Source organism: Callorhinus ursinus, unplaced genomic scaffold (genome assembly GCF_003265705.2).
Source record: "Callorhinus ursinus isolate GAN/ISIS: 27379988/994484 unplaced genomic scaffold, GSC_fseal_2.0 scaffold4, whole genome shotgun sequence".
Lineage (NCBI taxonomy): Eukaryota > Metazoa > Chordata > Mammalia > Carnivora > Otariidae > Callorhinus > Callorhinus ursinus.
This window is the reverse complement of record NW_027397066.1, coordinates 60,802,087-60,823,674: the sequence shown is the minus strand read 5'-3', so window position 1 is coordinate 60,823,674 and position 21,588 is coordinate 60,802,087. Positions and strand designations below refer to the sequence as shown.

Genomic DNA, 21,588 nt, shown 5'->3' with positions numbered 1-21,588 from the left:
TTTTTTTTTTTTTTTTTTTTTTTTTTTTTTGTTATTGGGTGCTGGTAGCTCCAGAATTTTGTGACCACTGTTGTGGTTAAAATGTGTCTGCATCGCTTGTTAACGTTCCTTGGTCTAACCTTATTCAGTACGCTTCAGTCACCAAACTTGGAGCTCAAAATATATAAATACTATTTTATGTTGTATTCCTCCATTCATTTTACCCCCAAAACAGAAGTAAATAAGAGTTCGGAACCCAAGGTAAAACGGTAGCCTCATTCAATACATCATTAAAATGCATCTAATTTCCTCTTTTAAAAAAGTGATATATTGTATTTCATGCATTTAATCTTCAGTTCATAATTCCTCCAGGAAAATAATTCAGCCTTTTGACTACTTTCAAACCGGCTGAGAACCCAGCGGGGAAGGGGTGGGGTGGGGTGAGGTATGCGGTGGGGCGATACCCGTGAGTTGATTGTGATTAAGCACCTGAGGATATTTTACTTGTACTTTTGTGAATTGAGAGGATGCACAAATAATGTTGGTGAGGGCAAATACAGATATTTCATATGGAGTAGAAGTAAATGCTAGTTATGACATTTGTGGGTAGTTGGGTTTTTTTTTTTTTCAGTCAAAATGATCTTGATGTGGAAAGGTGCTTCTGGGAGTTGTCATCAGTGACTGATTTTTTTCCCCCAGTCACCCTTGCCAAATATGATACTCTGTCAGTTACAATATTATTGAGTGGTTCTTTGTAAAATTATTTATGAATGTGGGAAATCCATCCCTCCACAGCCTAGAATACACATACATTTCAGGAAGTCTGACTGCACTAACAAGACATTTCTTCAGGCAGTCTTCTTGGGAACTTTGAAATTGTTTTTGTAAGTTGGCTTTCTTTCCTCAGATTTGGTCCCTTCCAGTGTTCTGTGGTTCACTGTCACTCACTGAAGAGAGAAAAATGTGCCCTACGCTTCCCACGACAATCACCTTGCTGACAGAATGAATGATGTCTTAAAATATTGCACAAAAATGCTTTAAAGGAAGGTCCCTGGGGACCCAGGAGCAGGGCCGCCTCTCCTCGGAAGACCTCTTGGCTTTCAGTCCTACCTAAATCAGAGGATTAGGAACCATCACATGTCACAAATTCAAGCATATTTAAGGGCATTTTCTTTGTTCTCAAAATTCACTATTCATTTTTGATCGAGAAACCTATATAGTTACCCAGCAAAGTGTACATAGAATTTCTTAACAACTGAATCATCTTACAGGATTTTGTGTTTAAAACTGGAGTTCAGTGTAAGCAAATGAAGAGAAAAAGCCATGGATTTCACAAATACAGCTTTTGATCCCTGTGTGGAGGTAATAAATCCCATTATTTGCCCCAATTTCTTTCTCTCTACACTAAAGCAATATGTGACATGTTCCCTTCTTGAGGGGGCAATTCATTCAACTCTCAACTTCTCTGTGAATGAAGATAGAACTTGTAGATATCCCAAATCACCAAAAGGGGAAAAACTAAATTGAAAATATTTTGTCTTCAAGAATGCCAAATATCTAGATTTTTTGAATTTATCAATATTTAACTATATAATTGGCACACCTTATTCTTTTGTTTATCCACTTATCCACATGAATAAAACTGATAAACCAGTACATATTCATTGGTTCATCCTATTATCAGGGTATAGTCATCTGTGAGGAGGAAATTTTTAAATGCTACAAATGATTTAACAGCTGATGTACACTTCAGACTGACTCTCACACAGGCAGGGAGACCAAAAACATATTACTGCCATGTGATTCTTAACAGTTATTTGGCTTAACATCCCATTTGATATTCTCTCTCTGAAAAATCTGTGGCAAGCCCATACACTGCAGTCAAGATTATAGATTGGTTAAGAAGAACGAATGTGCCTATTTGGCTTTAGGGTGAAAAGAACAAACTATTCCTCATGCTGATTCTCTTGGAGCCATTATCCTGGAAAGGCCTCCAAAGTCTTTGTGATTGTCATTATCACAGAATATGTGTGTCCTGTACTATGACACTCAATTTAGGGAGAAACAAAATAGAGGTGACCTCGCTTCTCTCAGGGAAAATTGAGAGTTGAACACAGGACAGGAAATGGGCTTTGCCACTTTTAGCTCGAGGCTTTTCCTACTGGACTTTATTTCCCCATGTTCTAGAAAGATACTAATGGTCAAGTGGAGCAAGTACTATACGACTAACCCCTATTGGGGTTTTTACTGAAGGGAGGCTGGTTTTTTTCTATTTAAATAGCTTGAGATACAAGTTGTGCAAAAGGTAACCTTCACACTTGGCCCTCTGGGCATTATTTCTGGAATTAATTGCTCGTGGCTATCAAACAGAATACTGACCAGAATGCTCTTCCTGTAGCTTAAATAATTGGTTCATTTCATGTGATTCTTGACCTGTTTATTTCTACCCTTAACGCAATGAAGTATTTCACTAATAAAACTGTTTCTAGGAAATTGCACTGGGAATTGTATGTTATGTCATCAGATGACCAGTTGTCTCTGGAGTTTCATTTGAAAGATGCTCTTTGCCCTCTTGACAGATTGGGCCACTTGTGATTTCTGCTCAGCTGTGGTGGCCACTTCTAGGCAGCCTGACCTGTTGAGCTTGAAGCGGGCCCCACACTGTGTTCCTCTGCCCCAGGGTTTTCTCCAGAGCCCGGGGAGCCCCTCAGGAGCACTGGGGACCAGTAGGCTCAGGTATCGACCCTTAACCAAAGGGGGCAGGAGCAGGAAGGAACATGTTTACAAGTGACAGAAGATATTTGCTTGGAGTTCAGAGAGGGAAGAATAGTGGAGATAAGGTTAGAGAGAAATGCAGGGTCCAGATCAACTTGGGTCTTATTAAGCCATGTTAAAGATTTTGGTCTATTTTAAGACCAACAGGAAGTGTTGCAAACTGGATTGAGGGGGACGGGGGAGAAATGGGAGACATGGCAGGCTTGTTCAGAAAGGCCTACTCTAGCTGCAAGGTGAATACATTGGAAGAGTCTACGTGGACACAGGGAGGTCAGTTAGGAGGCTGCCATGTTAGGTGGGTCCTTTGGGGTCTCCGTTGGCATGCAAGATGGATCTTGTGTGGGTGTCATGCACCAGCCTCCAGGGTGAATTCCACAAAGCTGCATAGCAGGGGTTAAGTCATGGGCTTTATTGGGGAAAATAAAAATGTTCAGGGATATAAGGCCAGGAAAGCAAGAAAAAAGGCACAGACCCTCCATCCTCCTGTCATCCCATGGAGGCCAGCCAAGGGCCAGAGTATTGTTTGGTCTCACTAAGGAGCACATACCTGCCTTCTAGTCCCCCTTTTTAAGGGGCAAGCGTGAAGAAGCAGTCTTGTCCATGAAGGAATGTACAAGCCACTGAGCAACAGGCAGTTTGGATTTCGGGTGAATGGTTTATAGAAACTGTCTGGGACTGCCAGCTGCCTATTTCCAGAACGTTACAATCTCCATCACTGGGGTAAAGAGGACCCTGGTTCCATGGGACCTGAGCTTGGGTGTAGCTCCTTCTCCCAGCAGAAGGGCAACCCAGAATGAGGTCACAGTCCAACAGTCCAGCTCACCGCACCGCAAGGGCTCCTGCAATGTCTAGGTACAGGTTGGCAGACCTTTTCTGTAAAAGGGCCCGATGAAACAGTTTTGGCTCTGCAAGCCTCTCTAGTCACAACTACTCAGTTGTGCTCTTGTATCATAAAAGCAGTCCTGGGCAACATGTAAACAAATGGATGTTTCTGTGTTCCAATAAAACTGTATTTACACAAATACATGACAGTCCACGTTTGGCCATCATTTGCTAATCCCTGGTCTAGGCAAAAGATTATGGTGACTGGAATCGGGGAGATGGCAGTGGAGATGAAGGGTTTTAGAAATGCTTAAGACTTGGAGATGGATACAGGAGAGGGACATATCACGGAACTCATTCACCCATTCCACGGTATTGAATAAGGTCTGTCTCGGGGGCAGACACTGCTAGCAGTAGGGATACAACCAGTTAAAAACAAAAAACAACAACAACAAAAGAGTTCCCTGTCCTCGTGGAGGTTATATTAAATGTGGGAAGCAATAAACAGGTGGTGGTAAGTACTAAGAATATTTAAGAAGCCACAGTGACAGGACTGGAATGTGCTATTTTAGAAAGGGTGGTCAGAGAAGGCTTCCTATGGAAGAAATATTCACCCGTTCTTTTTCATCCCCGATCCTTCTCCCCTTCCATCCATTATTTCTGTGATTTCAGTCTGAGGGTTCTCCCAGCTCTCTGGCCATGCTCTCTCAGGCTGTTGAGGGCTGTTTGCTCGCTTCTTAATACCTGTACTCAGCTGCAACCTCTTCTCACTTGATAACTCTTCCTGACAATTCCATTGACTCCCTGACTTCAATTACAACCTAAACACTTACAGCCGAAACACGGGTCTGGGTTCAACCTCAGCTGCACATACCAAACACCTGCTGGATATCCTCCGCCAGATTGTCCTCAAATCCAGAAAGCAAAAAAAAGGAATTCATTTTTTTCTTGTCTTCTTCCAAATTCCCATTACTGGGGAATGGCATCACAATCCACCCAGTTGTACAAGCCCGAAACCAGGGATTCTTGCTAGACTTTTTTCCCTTCCCTCCGGATCCCATCAATCATCAAGTCCATCTGCTCCTGTCTCCCTTCCCGCTGTCCTCTTCCCTGCGTCAGCACTCTCACTGGGACTCCTGCAATTACCACTACTGGCGTGATTTAGTTTTTTGAATAGGTAAGCCGTTTACATTTTCAAAAAGCATAAAAGGGGTTTATAGTGAAAAGTCTTCCTCCACCCATCTCCCAGATAACCCAGTTCATCTTCCCAGAGGCAACGATGTTACTCACTTTTTTATATATATCTTTCCAGGAATATTTTATACAAGAATGTGTATTATATATTCCAACCCTTTCTTCCATCACCAAAGTTGTAGCATACCACAGACAGTATTCTAATTGTTTTTTATGTGATACATCTTTGAGATCTTTTCAGTACGCAAAGAGCTTTACTGTTCCCATTTCATGTCTGAATAGTATTCCTTTATATAAATGCAACTATTTAAGCAAACCCGTTTGTTTCCAGTCACTTGTTATTATACACAATGCTGTAACCAACAACCTTGTAGTCCATAATTTTGTCCATTTATAAAATTCCTAGAAGTAGCTAGGTCCAAGGATTTGTCATTTTGATAGATACAATGGCTTATTTTAATTTTTATTAAAGTATACAAGCACATAGGTTTAAGAATCAAATAATTCTATAGGATTTGTTATGAAAAAAAAAAGGAACCTAAATAGATACCATTCGCAAAGGCACCTCTGTTAACCCCCCCTTTTTTTTTTAATTTATCCCCATGACTAGATAACAGGCTGCTTCGTCTATTTTCATGAGTTTTAGCATTACCCATCGCTCTATACTACGGAGATGAGGATTTGGCCTTCCTACCCGGTCCTCATTACACATTCGTATTCAACCTCACGCACACCTTTTCCAAGGGTCCTCCCTAAGGCAGCTTTTAAGGGGTTTCCGACGGCACTCCCCCGCGAACTCGCAGCATTTCCCCACGCTCGCGACGCCCCACACCACGTGAAGCCACTAAGCCCCCGGAAGCTGGCGGGACCGGGGGCGTTCCCGCTCCAACCCCCGCCCCCTGCGCCTTTCCGCCGTTCCGGCCTCTTAGGCTAGGCCAGAAAAGAGGCGGAACCCCCGAATCCGAAGGCAGTTTACCCGCGGGACTGAAAAGCCGAGTGCACCGAGTGTCGCGGGAGCAGCGCTTTGGTCCCCTGCTCCCGCGACATGGCCTTCAACTTTGGGGCTCCCTCGGGCACCTCTGGCACCGCTGCAGCTACCGCGGCCCCCGCGGGTGAGTGATCCTCCCGGACCTTCTCCCGGGGAGAAAGGGAGCCCTCCGGTCCACCCCCTCGGTCCGAGATTCTCCAGTTCGGGGATCCTGGGGGCGGAGGGATCTCCTGGCTGCTTGGGGATTTTAGGTGTTTCGGGAAAGGGCGGGCGGCGGCGGCGGCGGCGGCAAAGCGGGCCCAGGCGGCTCCTGAGGAGGCCGCGGGGGAATTCGAGGCCCAGCCTGTGGCTCTCACGCTCTGCGTGGGTCCCCGCAGGGCCTTGTCCTCCTGGGGGTCGCTTCCCGCCGCCGGGGAGCCCTTCTTGGAGTGACTGGAGGGCGGCTCCTCTTTCCCATTGCGGGAGACCCGCCCTGCCCTCCTCACCTCAGCCTCCGGGACCGGCGGGAACGCTTGCTCGGCTCCCTCTGCTGGGCTCGGCGAGGTTAGGGCTGGGGAGCCGTGGGCGCTGCCCTGCGGCTCCTTCGGTGCTGGCCCTTTGGTTCTTGCCGCGGGGACTTGACGCTCCTGCTCCTCTCTCCTGTCCCCACCTGCGCTTTCTTAACTCGTTTGGAGCTAAGTCAAGGTTTGTCTTTGTTCCCTTCTGTAAAACCTGCTGACTCTTCTAATCCTTATCTTGCTTTCTTTTTCTTTTCTTTCCCCTCCCCCGTTTTAAAATTTTGTTTCTTTGCCTACACGCCTATCAGGATTTGGTGGGCTTGAGACTGCCAACTCCACCGCCAGTGGGTTTAATTTTGGGGGTTTCGGATTAACTGCTAATCCTGCAGTGAACTTTAATATTGGGAATTTCGGTGTTTCTACTACCTCGGCGACTCCGTTCAATTTTGGTAACAGTCTGGCAAGTGCAGGTAGATACTGCGGGTCGTATGTGTAACGAATGTCGGGAGCTGGAGTCCAAGAATATTTTGTGGTTCCTAGTTTTGGAAAGAACAGCGACTTGCCTAATGAAGAAAGGAAATTCATTTTCTAGTGTCGAATCAAAAACATTTGTATCCAGTTTTGACTATCTTAAAAGATTTGGTATTAAGAAGTCTTGCAAGTTATAACGTTCCTTTGTTAAACTTGCATTTGATTCAACAGAATATACCTTCCAAGTGATAAGAATTTGGAATGGATTATTATTTTGAGTAGAATATGTTTTCCAAATTGTTACATATCTCTTCCAAAATAGAAGCTCAGCAGTCAGGCCCATTTCTCTGGGATTCTTGGACTCCTGCAGTCATTTTTTTTTTTTCATTTTTCCTGCATCTTTCATTGGAATTTCATTTGATTGTCCTTGTGTTTCCCAAGAGAAACAAGTCTTATACGAACAGCAGTATCCTGTCTTGTTTTTTTATGGTGTATAACAACAATAATGTATTTCTTTGATCCACTCAGCAGATTAGGATACATTTCTATAAGGTATGTAATTATAGAAAAAGCCCCCAATTTTTTGCTGGATTTTTTGAGAAATGAGCAGAGCAACTTAATTTATTGTCAGATAGCATTGAGTTCTAGTAGGTAGGCTAGACATCTTTGCGTTAAAAAAAAAATGAAGATTTTAGTATCTATATAGGTTGAAGCTCATTGGAAATTTGCAAAACACAAACTATAATGTGTATATATGTGTATATAAATTTAAAATAGGTCTGTGTGTACTTCATATAGTTATCCTACAGAAAAGTCTTGTTCCTCTGCTGCTCGTATATGAATTTATTGTCCATATTCTCTTACATTATGCTACTTCTGCCCATGCCAATTATATGCATTTGGTAAACATTATTTATTCCCTAAAATTTATTTGAGTATTTGTGCAGTATTTATTACTGCAGTGCGAATATCACCTTGGCATCTGATTTGAAACGTTTTGAAGAATACTTGAAACCTTGGATTCCAAAGATAAAACTGTCCATTATCGTTAAGGTATATTTTAAGTGATCATGTATCACTGTCATTGGTATGTTTATTATTCCCTGTTTGCTTAAAATTGGCACTGGGTAAAACAACATTATTTTGAAATTTGTGTTTCCGAACAGAGCCACCCAGCTTGTAATTCAACAACAATAAATCAACCTGTTGGTATTTGCTTGATTTCATGTTCATGTGGAGTTATCATTGTTAAGTATTGAGTTGTGATAATATAACTGTATTTTAACCACTTTTATATATGTTCATTAACTGAGACTTCAGCAAAGGGATGATAGAAATTCTTGTTTATTTTGTATCTTTGCAGATCCACTATTACTAATAAACATTTTTGGTATTAAGCATGATAAGACACTAATACTGTGTAGCCAATTCAGAATATATCAGTAGTTTTTCTGTAGGAGGGAAGAATAATGAAAAAGACTGAGAACAATGTTCTATACTTTTAGGTGATTTTTTTTTTAATGAAAATGTTTACGGTTTCCAAAACTGCAAATAGAACCTACAAGAAAATAGAGTATTTGGTTATGGCTACAACATGCAGTCTATTCTTAAGTAATTTTCCAAATCAAAATTATATGATGAACATCAGAGGGTTGGGGTTTTTTCCTTCTTATATCTTTTATGTAACATGAATCTGTCTCTTTTACTAGAAATATATGAGATTAAAAGTTAGAATTGCAAAAAACTGTGGCATAACTCAGCACTAACGGTTCAAATATTTTTCGTAAAAGGCTTTTTGGCACCACATTGGTAATCAGGTAAAAACTGACAATAATAAAAAAACAACAGTATTAGATTGGCTACATTCCATCCCATTCATATGTGAAGTTACATATGGTTAAGATGAGTTTCATTTCTAAACTTACCTAAAAATGAAATTTGCGTATCCGTCAGTTGCCAGACTAGTGCAGAAAGCTGTGCTAGTTCTGCTCTCCTTCCTTACCGCTGCCTTCCACTTGGGGGGGTTTCCCCTTATCTCTTCCTTCAAGAAAGGGAGTTCATTATGTTTCCTTTGAAAAGTTCCTAAGTTTTCATGAAGACTAAGTAGAAACATAAGCTAAAAGAGAATATAAGTTAATTCACCAAAGCCAAAGTTGCAAACTGGCACCACAGTCTGCCAGTATGATCTGTTTGACACACTATTTTAAAAACGTTTGAATTTGTTGTCCCCCCCAAAAAAAAATTGAATTAGGGTTTAAAATTCTGTAAATTTCACGTAGAAAATCTAGATCTTCTGTTTCTCTTGGGAAAAATAGGAATATACAACACTACTAAACTACCATTCTCCCGTAGCAGTAACCTGCTGGAATTTAGAAACTCCTGCCAGTTTTAAAAACTATTCATGTTGTCTGTTTCACTTATTAATGTTCTCAGCCTAAATCTTGTAGGCATTTGAATTTGTTACTCTAGAAAAGTACATGCATAATCATTTTAGAGTTTGTTAAGCATGGTAATAGGCTTAACATGTTTTATCACCTGTAACTGTTAATCGGCCCTTTAGTTGAAGGGTATATATTGCATTGTGGTATTTCTATTTTAAATACTTAGTCACTTATTTCTTGCAACATTGACTTCTTGATTAGTAGTATAGTTTAAAAAATTGAAGTTGAAAGTAGAGAAAGGAAAAATTAGATCAAAATATTTTGTCTTTTTACGTGGCAATGATATAAAATAATTCGAGAAAGAAATTAGTTAGGTATACAAAAGATTTTTCCTTTCTGTTTTATTTGTTCTTTTTAAATTAGGTGGGTTTGGAGGATTTGGGACAACATCTACAGCAGCAGGTTCTGCATTCAGCTTTTCTGCTCCAGCTAACACAGGCACTACTGGTAAGAGGACATCTGAAGTCATTTGTAGAAGTGAATGAGCTAGAGAGCAGATTTTTTTTTTTTAACTTTTGCAATTTACATTTTTCCTTCAAAGGACTCTTTGGTGGTACTCAGAACAAAGGTTTTGGCTTTGGTACTGGTTTTGGCACAACAACTGGAAGTAGTACTGGTTTAGGTACTGGTTTGGGAACTGGACTGGGATTTGGAGGATTTAATACACAGCAGCAGCAACAGCAAACTAGTAAGTATAAGAGGCCTTCATCTTACTTCAAATATAAAACTGTGACATATAGCTAACATTGAGTGCACTGGTCAAAACGCTTTAATGGATATCTCTTTTTTCGAAGATTTATCAATATTATGTTCCACAAGACTCCAAAAGCTACTTCTCATGTTTATATATGAAGATAGCAACTGGGGAGAAGAGTGATTGACAGGATCAGGATTATAAAGCCTCTGTGTGTAATAGCATTCTGTTTAAATTTTCCCTGTTGCTAAAAGTAACACAAAAAAGAAAACACAAAAGCACAGCTTAATGAATTATATCAAGGTGAACACCCTTGTAACCACTGCCTATGTCAGGAGGTGGCCTCTGGCCAGCCGCTTGAGAAGCCCTCCACATTGCGCTCACGGTCACTTCCCTGTCAGAGGAACGATTGTCCTCTTTCATGGTGACCTGTTCTTTACTTTACTTTATAGTTTTGTCATGTAAGTGTGCAAGCATTATTGTTTAGTTTTATTTGTCTTAAACCTTTGTAAGTTCCCCTGTTAGCCCTCTTTTTTTTTTTTTTTTTCCAGTTTGTTAAATGAGATACTTGTCATACAGAATTTTTCAAGTCAGGACTTTACTGGATTGCATTCCTGTGGTATAGTTTAACGTATTTCGTTGTCTTTGTGTTTCTTGTAAATTGGGTTGGATGTAGGTACCTATTTATGTTGCTGGTTCAGTGTTTTGTTGGGTTGCAAGACTATAGGTCGTATTGCATTCTTTATCAAGAGGTATGTAATGTCAGTCGTGTCTATTCTTTGTCGTGTTAGCAGCGGCTGTTGGTGATCATTACTTCGATCCAGTATTTTATCAGGGGTTGCAAAATGGTATTATTCTGACCCTGTGACTCTTTTTCCATGTATTTGTTAGAATACTTTTATAAAGAGAAACTTTATCTACTATTTGGTTGATTCTTTCCATATTTATAATTAGTTTTCAAAATAAAGAGTTGGTTCTCTATGATTCTCCAAAGGAGACCAATTAATTTTTATTTAATGTTAGGAACTTAAGTATTTCAGCTCTTTGGTATTTTTTAATCTGTTGCAGTTACTATCCTTATTGATACTTAAATTGTTCCATTTTTGGCCAAAGATACAAGCCTCTTCGGCTTGGCTTCCAAGTCCTTTGACACAAGCTTAGAATTAGTCTTTGATAGCTGATAAGGCAGTATGCTCCAGGGTTATCTTGTATGGATTAATTTATTTGATTCTCACAAGAACCCTATGAAATAGTACTCTTCTTACCTCCATTTTATAGGTGAAGAGAGGAAACAGAGATTGTGACTCTTCCATAGACCTCCCAAGATGTAGGATAGAAACATAAATTCAAGTTCTTTGACTTCCTACCTAATGCTCTTTTCACTTTTCCAGCCTGCTACCTCTTAAAATCACTTTCATTTCATTGTTCTTAGGTAACTTGATTGATTGGCTAAAATTCATCCTACTCAGTTATTGAAGATTATTAGTTTATTAAACATGAATTTCAGGAATTGTCTAGCCAATAGGACAAAGAGAATAGTAGTCTCAATTCTTCTTTCGAGTATTTCGGTCATTTCTCTTTGTTGGAAATCCAAGTACTTTAGGAGAAAAAGGGGAAAGTGAACTTTTTTTTTGTTTGTTTCTTGAAATAGTCTCTCCAATTCTCAGTTATCATAGTTACACTTACTTTCATTAGGAAAAATGGGAAATTGAATTTGATTTTATTCATTTGCAGAATAAAGGGGCTTATTCAATTATTAGCAGCCACTTACTGACTGTATGTTCTATGTCAGGTATTGGTAATATAAGGTTGAAAGCCACAATTTCCTGCTAATAGCCTACAAGGAGACAGAATAACAAATATTTAATTAGAATAATAAACATCCAGTTATACAAAATACATATGTAATGTGAAAGCACTAAAATGAACCCCTCCCTACAGGGTGTTGTGGAATACAAAAGAAGAGCTGAATCTTGAAAGAATTAGTTGGATAAATTCAGAAGAGGGTATTCCAAGTAGAGGGGATAACTGACAGAAGCATTGCATGGCATATCATAATGACATTGGGACCTGCTGCTGTAGGGAGTTTTGAGTTTAATCTGCAAAGATTATGGAGCTGTTGCCTTATTTTTAAAACCCCTGCTTGTATGAGATGCTTGCTGTCTGGTTATACTGTCTGTGATATGTCTAATCTCAGCAGCTGACTTCCTGGACGGTACCTCTTATTCATTGAAAACTTTGGCAACTGGCTGTTAGTCTTCCTTTTCTTTTCAACTTCTATCTATCTGGGTTATTTAAACATCACATGCCAAATATTCAAACAGTCATGCCATCTACCTTTTATTCCAAAAACCTTCCATTTCTCTTAAACAATTCTTACCCTGGACCTTGGCGACATCTGAAAACGTTCTAATTGCAAAATCACTGGTGTGACCATCCCACAACCTATTGTTCTTTTAGCCTGCCTTTTTAAGTACTTCGAATATAGCTGTTCCTAGACCTCATTAGGTCTTTAGATCAGTGATATTTTCATTTAGCCCATTAGACCATTTAGAACATCTTCTGTTCTTCCATCAGCTCCTTCTTGTCTTCACTAACCTAATTAGCTTAGATTCCATGTCCTTCCATTTCAGTCACTGGTTGCCAAATGCTAAACTTTCTTGTCATTGTATCATGTGCCTGAGGGGGTAAAAAAATCCCAAGCGGGTAAAAGCCCAACTGTCTATCTGATACTGCTTGAGAAAAATCACGCAATACAAAAGATTGAATAATACCTCTAAATTCTTAATCACTGACTTAAGTTGGGGCCTCAACATTGCCTGGTAATCCTTAGAAGTTTATTTAATTTATTCTCCCACCTTCTGTAACAGTTAAACCTTTATTCTCTCCAAATCTCAGATTTCTCTATTCTTATTTTTAGCAGATGGCCTTGACCTCCACTTCAAAAAGAAAATAAAATCCCTCATTGCAGTTCCTTCAGTCTCCCACTACCAGATCTGTTTATCTGCCGCCCTCTGTACTCATCCTTTTTCCCTTTTCACCTGTGCTCTGGATCGTATTCTTCCAAGCGACCTTTGTACTGTTGATTATTCTTTTCAGCAATACCCCTCTCCCCAAAATAGTCTTCAAGTTCTCTCCCCAAAGATCCTTCTTATCCACATTTAAACAACCTGAAGTTTCCTTTTTCTTAAAACAGTAACCACAAAACAAAACTTTAATCTCACATCACATTTCAGTTGCTGTTCTCTTCTCCTCTTCATAAACTACATGAAATAGTTATGGAAAAGGGGATCCCCTTCTGTTGTCTTCTGTTACCTCTTAGCCCACACCGATCTGGATTCTGTTTTCTTTACTCAAACAGATCATTAATCCTCTCAAATCCAATGAATACTTACTTTCTTCACTTACATGAAAAATTTAATACACAAAAGTAAGAGTAAAATGACCCCATAGTCTACTGAATAGATTCAGCAAGTCAGAATTTGCCATACTTGTTTTATCTATCTCCTTGCCCCCCACTTCTTTTTTTGATTGCTGAAGTATTTTAAAGCAAATCCCAACATGTCCTTTCACCCTCACTTTACTGTGCTTCTCTCTTTAAAAACTTGGACTTCATTCCAATTCACCATTAATAATTCCTTGGTATCATCTAATACCTAGTCCTTAATCATATTTCCCCATATGTTTCATTAAGGCTGGTTTATTCAAATCATGATCCAAACAAGATCCCCACATTCATTTTCTTGTTATCATATCTCAAGGTCTTTTTTTTTTTTTTTTTTTTAGAACAAGAAAGCGTGTCGGGGGTGAGGGAGGGAGAGGGTGAGAGAGAATCTTAAGCAGGCTCCACACCCAGTGTGGAGCCCGATGCAGAGCTGGGTCTCACAACCCTGAGATCATGACCTGAGCTGAAATCAGGAGTCGGACACAACCAACTGAGCCACCCAGGTGCCCCTGGAGTTCCCCACTCCTTTTTCCCCCCTCAAGAATTGTTGGAGAGACTGGGCCAGTTGTCCTGGCCCTACAGACGTCCCCAATTGTAGATTTGTTTCCTTGTAGTATCATTCAACTTTATCCCCCATTTTTCTGGTAAATGAAGTTAGCTTTAGGTACTTCATTAGATTCAAGTTTGACTTTTTGGCATGGATACTTTGCCAGTTGTGCAGTGTACTTCATACTGCATCACATTAAAAGGTGTATCCCTCTTTTGGTGATGCTAAGATTGATCAGTGGGTTTGGGGGAGTGACAGCCAATCTGTCTTATAAAGTTCCCCATCAGTCTTTAACTTAATGGTTTCATTCATTGATGATCATTGCCTCAGTCAGTTATTTTATTAGGAGTTGCAAAATGGTGATTTCCTAACTCTGCCCTCCCTTCCACACTAAAATTCTTCTGTAAAAGGAAGTTTTTAATCATCCCACAAGATTGCTTGGTCACCCTGAAACATAATTTGTAGAGGAAAGGCAGGCGAAATTCTTTTTAATTGACAGTTTTTGTAAAGAAGTTGTTGGTGGCCCGATTATTTGCAGTGGTGTCCAAGGAATTGAGGTTTTTAAAAATTTTTGTCTTTTAAAAAATATAATTCTGAATGCAGAGGTTTTAAGAAATCGAATGTGCTTGAGTTGGTTGCATTCTTTTTTTTTTTTTGATGCTCAGATTGTCAGTTTTGGCCAATATGAGCCCTTAACTTCGATAACCTGGTCTATTTTTTTCTTACCTAATTGTTTAGTACTCTTATTGCTTCTGCTGGTTCATCTTCCTCCTCCTCTTTACCAGAGATTTGCCCATGCTGTTCATCTTTGCCCCTACATCATGGCCTGGCTGACTGCTTCCTTTATGCCTTAGTGAATTTCTAGTGGAGCAGAGCAGCCTTCCCTTGACCTCCCGCCCCCCACTTGATTAGCTCCCTCATTTAGTACTCTGATGACCTCTGTATTTCTCTGAGGGACTTATCACAGTTGTTACTATTTATTTGATTTGCTCAGTTTGTTTACCACTCTGTCCTTAGTATTTAGCTCTGTGTCTGATATTTAGTGGATACTCAATAAGTATTTGTTGAATGAATGAATGTATGTATGTATGGTATATAAAACCAGGACAGACTATATATTGTCAGGAAATGTAAAGGAAAAGAGCTTTTCAAGGAGGATGTGTGTTCAGTGAAAGTTGAAGATTTTCTTTGGGTGCTAAGCAATAATCAACAGCATGAGGGCCCTGAGAATTTAGAAAGGTATGAGAAGTCTAATACGCTAAGGTTTGAAAAGAGTGTATTGGGTTTTGTAATTTGAGTTCCTCAGTGCCTTCCAGCTAGTGAACTCTGAGTAGATTAGTATTGCTGTAATCTAGTTTGAAGTGTAAAAAGGAAGCTCAGTGTAAATCAGTCCAGATCATAATTTATCTCATTTAGAAGTTGAAGAGATAAAGCCTAGGAATTTCTTGGCCAATGCTACAATAGATAGCTTATTTATTTATTTTTTTTTTTACAATTTTATTTATTTGAGAGCACAAGTAGGGAGAGGGATAGAAGCAGAGGGAGAAGCAGGCTCCCCGCGGAGCAGGGAGCCCTACGTGGGGCTCAGTCCCAGGACCTGGGATCACGACCTGAGCCAAAGGCAGACGCTTAACCCACTGAGCCCCCCAGGCGCCCCTACAATAAATAGCTTATGAGCTTATAATGACCAGGATTCAAGTCTTCTGGCTTCTAGTCCAGTTCTCTACAATTTTTATATGTCCCATTTGGAAATTAATACTATTCATCTGGAGGATAATAAGAGACCCTCTCTAGCCCTGTAGCAGCCCCAATGACCTTGTGGTACTTAGAACCTTTAGATCTGAAAGAAAAGTTAAATATCATCTAATATAGTGGCCCTAAAACTCAGAGCATTTTGGTATTCATGGTTTTTCTCTTATCTCTATACCATTTGTATTATTAAGAATTTTAAGTCAGTTTTCTTTTAAACATTACCTATTTATTTTAAAAGGAAGATTTGTATTACTGCTATAAATTTTGGAAAGCCGGTATCATCTGCTGTAACAGGATAACTGAAATTAAGTACACAAAATGTAATAATGTTAATAGATTCTAGCTAATACTTTTGCCTTAAGCTCTGAGCCTTAGACTTATGCTTTCCTTTGGTAAAATGTGAGATAAGCAGGTGTTGTGAGTCATTAAAGGCAGACTAGTACCAAACTGAAACTTTTAAAATACATTATCAGATAATTAAAAGATAACTTTTTGTTCTGTGAATTAGTCCATTTAGTGACTCAACTGTTGCCTGACAGCTATAATTTCATGTACTGGGGATACTTAACCTCCCACTTTGGAGATACTGATCTGATCTAACAACTTTACCTTATCTGTTGGAGAAATTGTAAGCACAGAGAAGTTAAGTGACTTACCCAAAGCTACATGGCCTGCTAAAGCTTTTAGCTTAGAATCCTAATGATTTAGTTCATTTGTTGTTCTTTTTACTATGTATTTCTTTGTAGTAAGAGAAGGAAAAGTGATTAAGTTGATACGGATAAAACAATGATATAATGATTCTTTTTGCTTATTTTGTGTCCTCCAATTTGTATTTATTACACACATGTAATAGCAATTAAGGTTTAAAAACCAATTCTGCAACTTCACAAACTTTACTTTTCCTTATATCCATATGCATTTTTTTAATGTGGGTCTAATATGAATCCAACTAGTGTACTGGCAATGGAATTACTTGTATTAAGAAGATAATCGTTAGAAAAGTAAGTTTAACATTATAAGAATTGTCCTAGTATATTAGTTTCCTAATGTTGCCATAACAAAGTATCACAGACTTAGTGTATTAAAACAATACAAATTTATTATCCTGTAGTTCTAGAGATCAGAAATTCAGAAGTGGGTTTCACTGGGCTAACATCAAGGTGTTGGCAGGGCCATGTTACTTCTTGAGGCTCTAAGGGAGAATCCATTCCCTGGCCTTATCCAGCTTTTAGTCTCTCTCCCCGCATTTCCTGGCTTGTAGCCAGCCCCTTCCTTCATCTTCACATCTCACTTTGACTCTTGACTTCCCCTTTCCCTCCTCAGGACCTTTATGATTGTGTTGAGCCCATTTAGTGATAATCCAGGATAGTCTGAACTCAATCTCTTAATTTCATCACATCTACAAAGTTTCTTCTGCTGTGTAAAGTAACATATTTACAGGTTCTGGGGATAGGATGTGGACATGATGGGGGGAAGGGGCATTATTCGGCCCACCATACCTAGGATCTGAATTGATGCATTCTTTTGTTTTGAAATACTAATTACGGGGTACATTTCTAGCATTAGGTGGTCTCTTCAGTCAGCCCACACAAGCTCCTACACAGTCCAGCCAACTGATAAATACTGCAAGTGCTCTTTCTGCTCCAACGCTGTTGGGAGATGAGAGGGACGCTATTTTAGCAAAATGGAATCAGCTGCAGGCCTTTTGGGGAACAGGAAAAGGATATTTCAACAATAACATTCCACCAGTGGAATTCACACAAGAAAATCCCTTTTGCCGATTTAAGGTATTAGTATTACTTTTGATCCTCACTTGAAGAGTGTGTGTAAGAGAGAATGTGATATTTGGATTAAAATAATACGAAGGAAAAAATTGTTTGGTCTTTAGTACTCCTTGAATATGGTACAATTATACTTTTGTTTTAAAGATATAGACGTTATTAAATTGAAGTGATTTCTTACGTATATGTGATTGAAGGTGACCAGAGTATGAATGAAGGACGGTATGATCAGATGTAATTTAAAACAGGAAAAAATGTTAACAGAAGGGGAGTGGTCTGCTTGGCATCTATAAAGTGGAGACCCAAAACTAGAATTCGGTGATACTCATGTAACATTGTCCAGGAATGTATACCCTAGCCAGCAGACAGACTGTATGTTCTGTTTGGCATGTATAATTCTGTTGTCACTATTATAACTGGATGCTAAAGCCATTAAAACAGTATAATCTTTTTCTTTCTGATTCCATGCCTACCAAACAACCTTCTCATTTGAATTTGGCTTCTCAGAGATTGTTTCATCAGCCAGTCAAGAGTATTTAGGTCAACTTGATGGCATATTTTTAATAACTAATGTATTGCAATCCAGTTTATACTTCAGCTACTTTTTTTTTTAAGATGTATTTAATAATTTTCTAGAGAGAGCGCATGTGTGCGGGGAGCAGAGGGAATGAGAGAATCCCAAGCAGATTCTCCGAGTACGGCGGAGCCTGACTTGGGGCTGGATCCCACGACCCTAAGATCCTGACCTGAGCCAAAACCAGGAGTCAGACATTCAACCGACTGAGCCACCGAGGCACCCTAGCCACATTTCAGTGGCAAAAAATACCAAAAAACAAAAAAACTTTTTGTTGCCTGTGTCAGTCTCTAGTCAATATGTACGTAAGCTTGTGTTTGGAGCTGCAAGGCTAAGGATCAGACCCTTCTCGACATGGTTAAACAACAAAAAGTTACTAGCTTATCTTACTAAAGAACATCTCTCTATCTCATCACTCTAACAAAAAGAATTTTTAAGTGTATATAGTTGAAATTTTATACTTTAGTGACTAAGAGCTATACAGTGGACATAGGTTGAATAGAACTTTTTTTTAAGTTGATATATAACATACATATGATAAAATGAGAACTAGAATTCTTTTTTAAAAGGTGGATTATTGGGCTCCTGGGTAGCTCAGTTAGTTAAGCATCTGACTCTTGATTTTGGCTCAAGTCATGATCTTAAGAGTCGCGGGATCCAACCTTGTATAGGGCTCTTTGCTCAGTGGGGAGTCTCCTGGAGAGTCCCTCTGTCCTTCTCCCCTTCCCCCCCAAAAAAGATCTTTTTTAAAAAGGTGCTTTTTAAGTGGTGACAAAAGAAAAGGCTTCTGTCTAAAAGAGTAATTCCTTAGAAAGGTATAATCTGTCATATTTAATATTATGTTAAAAACTAACATGCTTTGTAAAGTTTTGTATTACATGAAACCATAAAATGATGTAGACATTCTTTATAGTATTGTAAGGTTGACAGTGTTATTCTACTTTTAAAGTATTTATATTTAGAAAAAAAGTATAGTAATCATATCTTTGTATATCTAAAACTTAGTTTAACATTCTGTAAGTCAGTATAGTAAAATAAATTAGGTCCTGGTCCGTGAGTTTTGCAGTCATTTTTATAATGATATGCGGAATTGTTTCATCAGAGTTCAGAAACACCCAACAATAATGAATATCAAAGTTTTTTAGAGGAGAAGGCTATTTGGTTACTCTGTTGAAGAGGAAATTTTAATTTCACTGTAAGTTTATATTATTCTTGGGTAAAATAGTTTCTCTTTATACTTGTGTGATGACCTAGGGCACAGAGTGGTGGGAAGAATAATTATTTCCTTCATTAGCAGACATTAAGCTGTTTTCCCTGTTTTAGCAGATATTTAACGTATTAATATTAAACATCTGATGTAAAATCTGTACATAGTTTTGATACTGTTTTTGTCATTCTACAGGCAGTAGGATATAGTTGTATGCCCAATAATAAAGATGAAGATGGGCTAGTGGTTTTAGTTTTCAACAAAAAAGAAACAGATATTCGAAGCCAACAACAGCAGTTGGTAGAATCATTGCATAAAGTTTTGGGAGGAAACCAGACCCTTACTGTAAATGTAGAGGGTATTAAAACATTGCCAGATGATCAGTAAGTATACATAAAGCACAAATTAAATCTTAGAATGTTGTTACTCAGCTAGTGATTATTCGGTATTTATAACATTTGTTTAAAAACATTTTTCTTAATCTTGGAGTTATTTTATTTTATATTTATTTATTTTTCAGAGGCAGGAGGGACAGAGTGAGGTGGGGAGAGAGAATTTTGCAGGCTACACGCCCAGTGCGAAGGCCAGATGCGGGGCTTGATCTCACAACCCTGAGATCATGACCTGAACCGAAATCAAGAGTCAGACATTTAACTGACTGAGCCACCCAGGCGCCCCTTAATCTTGGAGTTCTTAACTTACCAGATGCTAATAATTCCTTAGATTTTTCATTCAGAAACAGAAAGAAATGTTAATCATGGCTGTGTGTGCAAATCAAAGGCCACAAAGACGTTATTGGAAAGTTTTAACTGATTACTGTTCATGTTCATTCATGGATAATAACTATGATTCATTTACTTCTTATGTCTTCTGTGTAATTTTCATACTTAGTTGCAAAAACATTTACTTTGGGATATGTTGGGTTAGAAGAATTATTATTAGTGAGATATAATAACTGAGATCAGATAAGCTTCAAAAGAATCTCCAAAGTACTTCTCAATGCTGGAAAAGATAGTAACATTTACATAGGACTTTGCAGCGAAGCAAACCTTTTACAAATATTATATGTCTGTCTCATTTTAACTTTATCATTTAAGTTGATTTACAAGTGAACATAACATTAAGTAAGGTTCTTTATTTTGCAAAATTTAAGAGAATACTATTTTCTAAAACAACAATTTCTGAATTCAGCTAGCACCTTTCTAAAATCACATGCTGCACTGATACTGAGTTGTAGCTATGAGTTGTGTGCTCTTTTATAACTTGGTTATTTTTCCCCCAGGACAGAAGTTGTCATTTATGTTGTTGAGCGTTCTCCAAATGGTACTTCAAGAAGAGTTCCAGCTACAACACTATATGCCCATTTTGAACAAACTAATATAAAAACACAGTTGCAGCAACTTGGTGTAACCCTTTCTATGACTAGAACTGAACTTTCTCCTGCACAAATCAAACAACTTTTACAGAATCCTCCTGCTGGTATGTTTTTAGTCACAGAGTTGAGGAAATTAAAGATTTAGAAGTATATATGCTTCCTCTATTTTTGGAAGGTGTTAGTTGGTTATTAATAAAACTAGTGTCTATCATGTCTGCTAATTTGGGACAAAGTTTTGAATGTTTGCATTTAGCTTTTTTATTCTCTAGCTAATATGCTTGTTAGAAATGTTGGGAAATGACAAACTAAAGAAAAATAATCCATAATCCATCTACCCAAAGATAATTCACTTTTAATATTTTTATTTTTTTCTAACTTGTCCTGAGCATTCAAGTAAAACCTAAATAAATGTATTCTCACCAAAAAAGATTGTAAATGGCATAACTACATTGACTGTATTACAGATCCTCTTTGTCTCCTTTCCACAGAAATAGCTACTACTACTAATTTATTATACTCTATTAGTCCCTTATCTGTGATTTTAATATGGCATATGTACATGGAAATCCTTAAAAGGATTCTGCATTGTACATTTACTGCAACTTGCCTTTTCAATTGTAGTATTTCATAGCACTTCCCATCCCATATCAGTACATGAAAGTAAATATTCTTTTTAAAAATCTACATGGAATACCATGGATGTACCTTACTTCACTTAACTTCTATGTCATTTCCACTTTTTCATTATTATAAACTATGCAATAATTAACATCCCTATAAATATGTCTTAGAACACGTGGATATGTATTTTAGAATAGATCTCTGGTAATGAAATTTTTGAGTTAAGATTATATATATTTTATGTATTGTTAGATACTGCCAGATTGCTCTCCAAAGAAAGTTGTACACATTGTAACAGGAATGTCATCTTTTTCTCATATTTCTCTTTTTTAATATTTTCTCATTTTGATCCTTTTTTGCCAGCAATGAGATTGTCAGTCTCTTTTAATTTTGCCATTCTGAACGCAAAAATCACTTACTTTCAT

At 38.4% G+C, this 21,588-nt stretch overlaps 2 protein-coding genes across 4 annotated transcripts in view; both read left to right on the top strand.

Annotated features, from left to right (window-relative positions):
• SCARB2 (scavenger receptor class B member 2) overlaps positions 1-2,472 on the top strand; it is a 79,497-nt gene extending 77,025 nt beyond the window's left edge. Inside the window, exon 12 of the mRNA XM_025887604.2 lies at positions 1-2,472. This exon is cut by the window's left edge and continues 329 nt beyond it. The gene's annotated coding sequence lies outside the window, so the exon portion shown is untranslated.
• A 3,259-nt stretch (positions 2,473-5,731) lies between these two features.
• NUP54 (nucleoporin 54) overlaps positions 5,732-21,588 on the top strand; it is a 31,000-nt gene continuing 15,143 nt past the window's right edge. The window contains exons 1-7 of one of the 3 annotated variants that reach the window (XM_073891799.1): positions 5,764-5,882; positions 6,564-6,725; positions 9,531-9,614; positions 9,709-9,855; positions 17,166-17,392; positions 19,363-19,550; positions 20,450-20,646. In XM_073891799.1, coding sequence (XP_073747900.1) covers positions 5,816-5,882; positions 6,564-6,725; positions 9,531-9,614; positions 9,709-9,855; positions 17,166-17,392; positions 19,363-19,550; positions 20,450-20,646 — 1,072 coding nt within the window. In that variant the 5' untranslated portion in view covers positions 5,764-5,815. Of the gene's footprint in view, positions 5,883-6,563; positions 6,726-9,530; positions 9,615-9,708; positions 9,856-17,165; positions 17,393-19,362; positions 19,551-20,449; positions 20,647-21,588 lie in introns of all 3 variants that reach the window. The other 2 variants (XM_073891798.1, XM_025887359.2) reach the window with 2 other exon arrangements.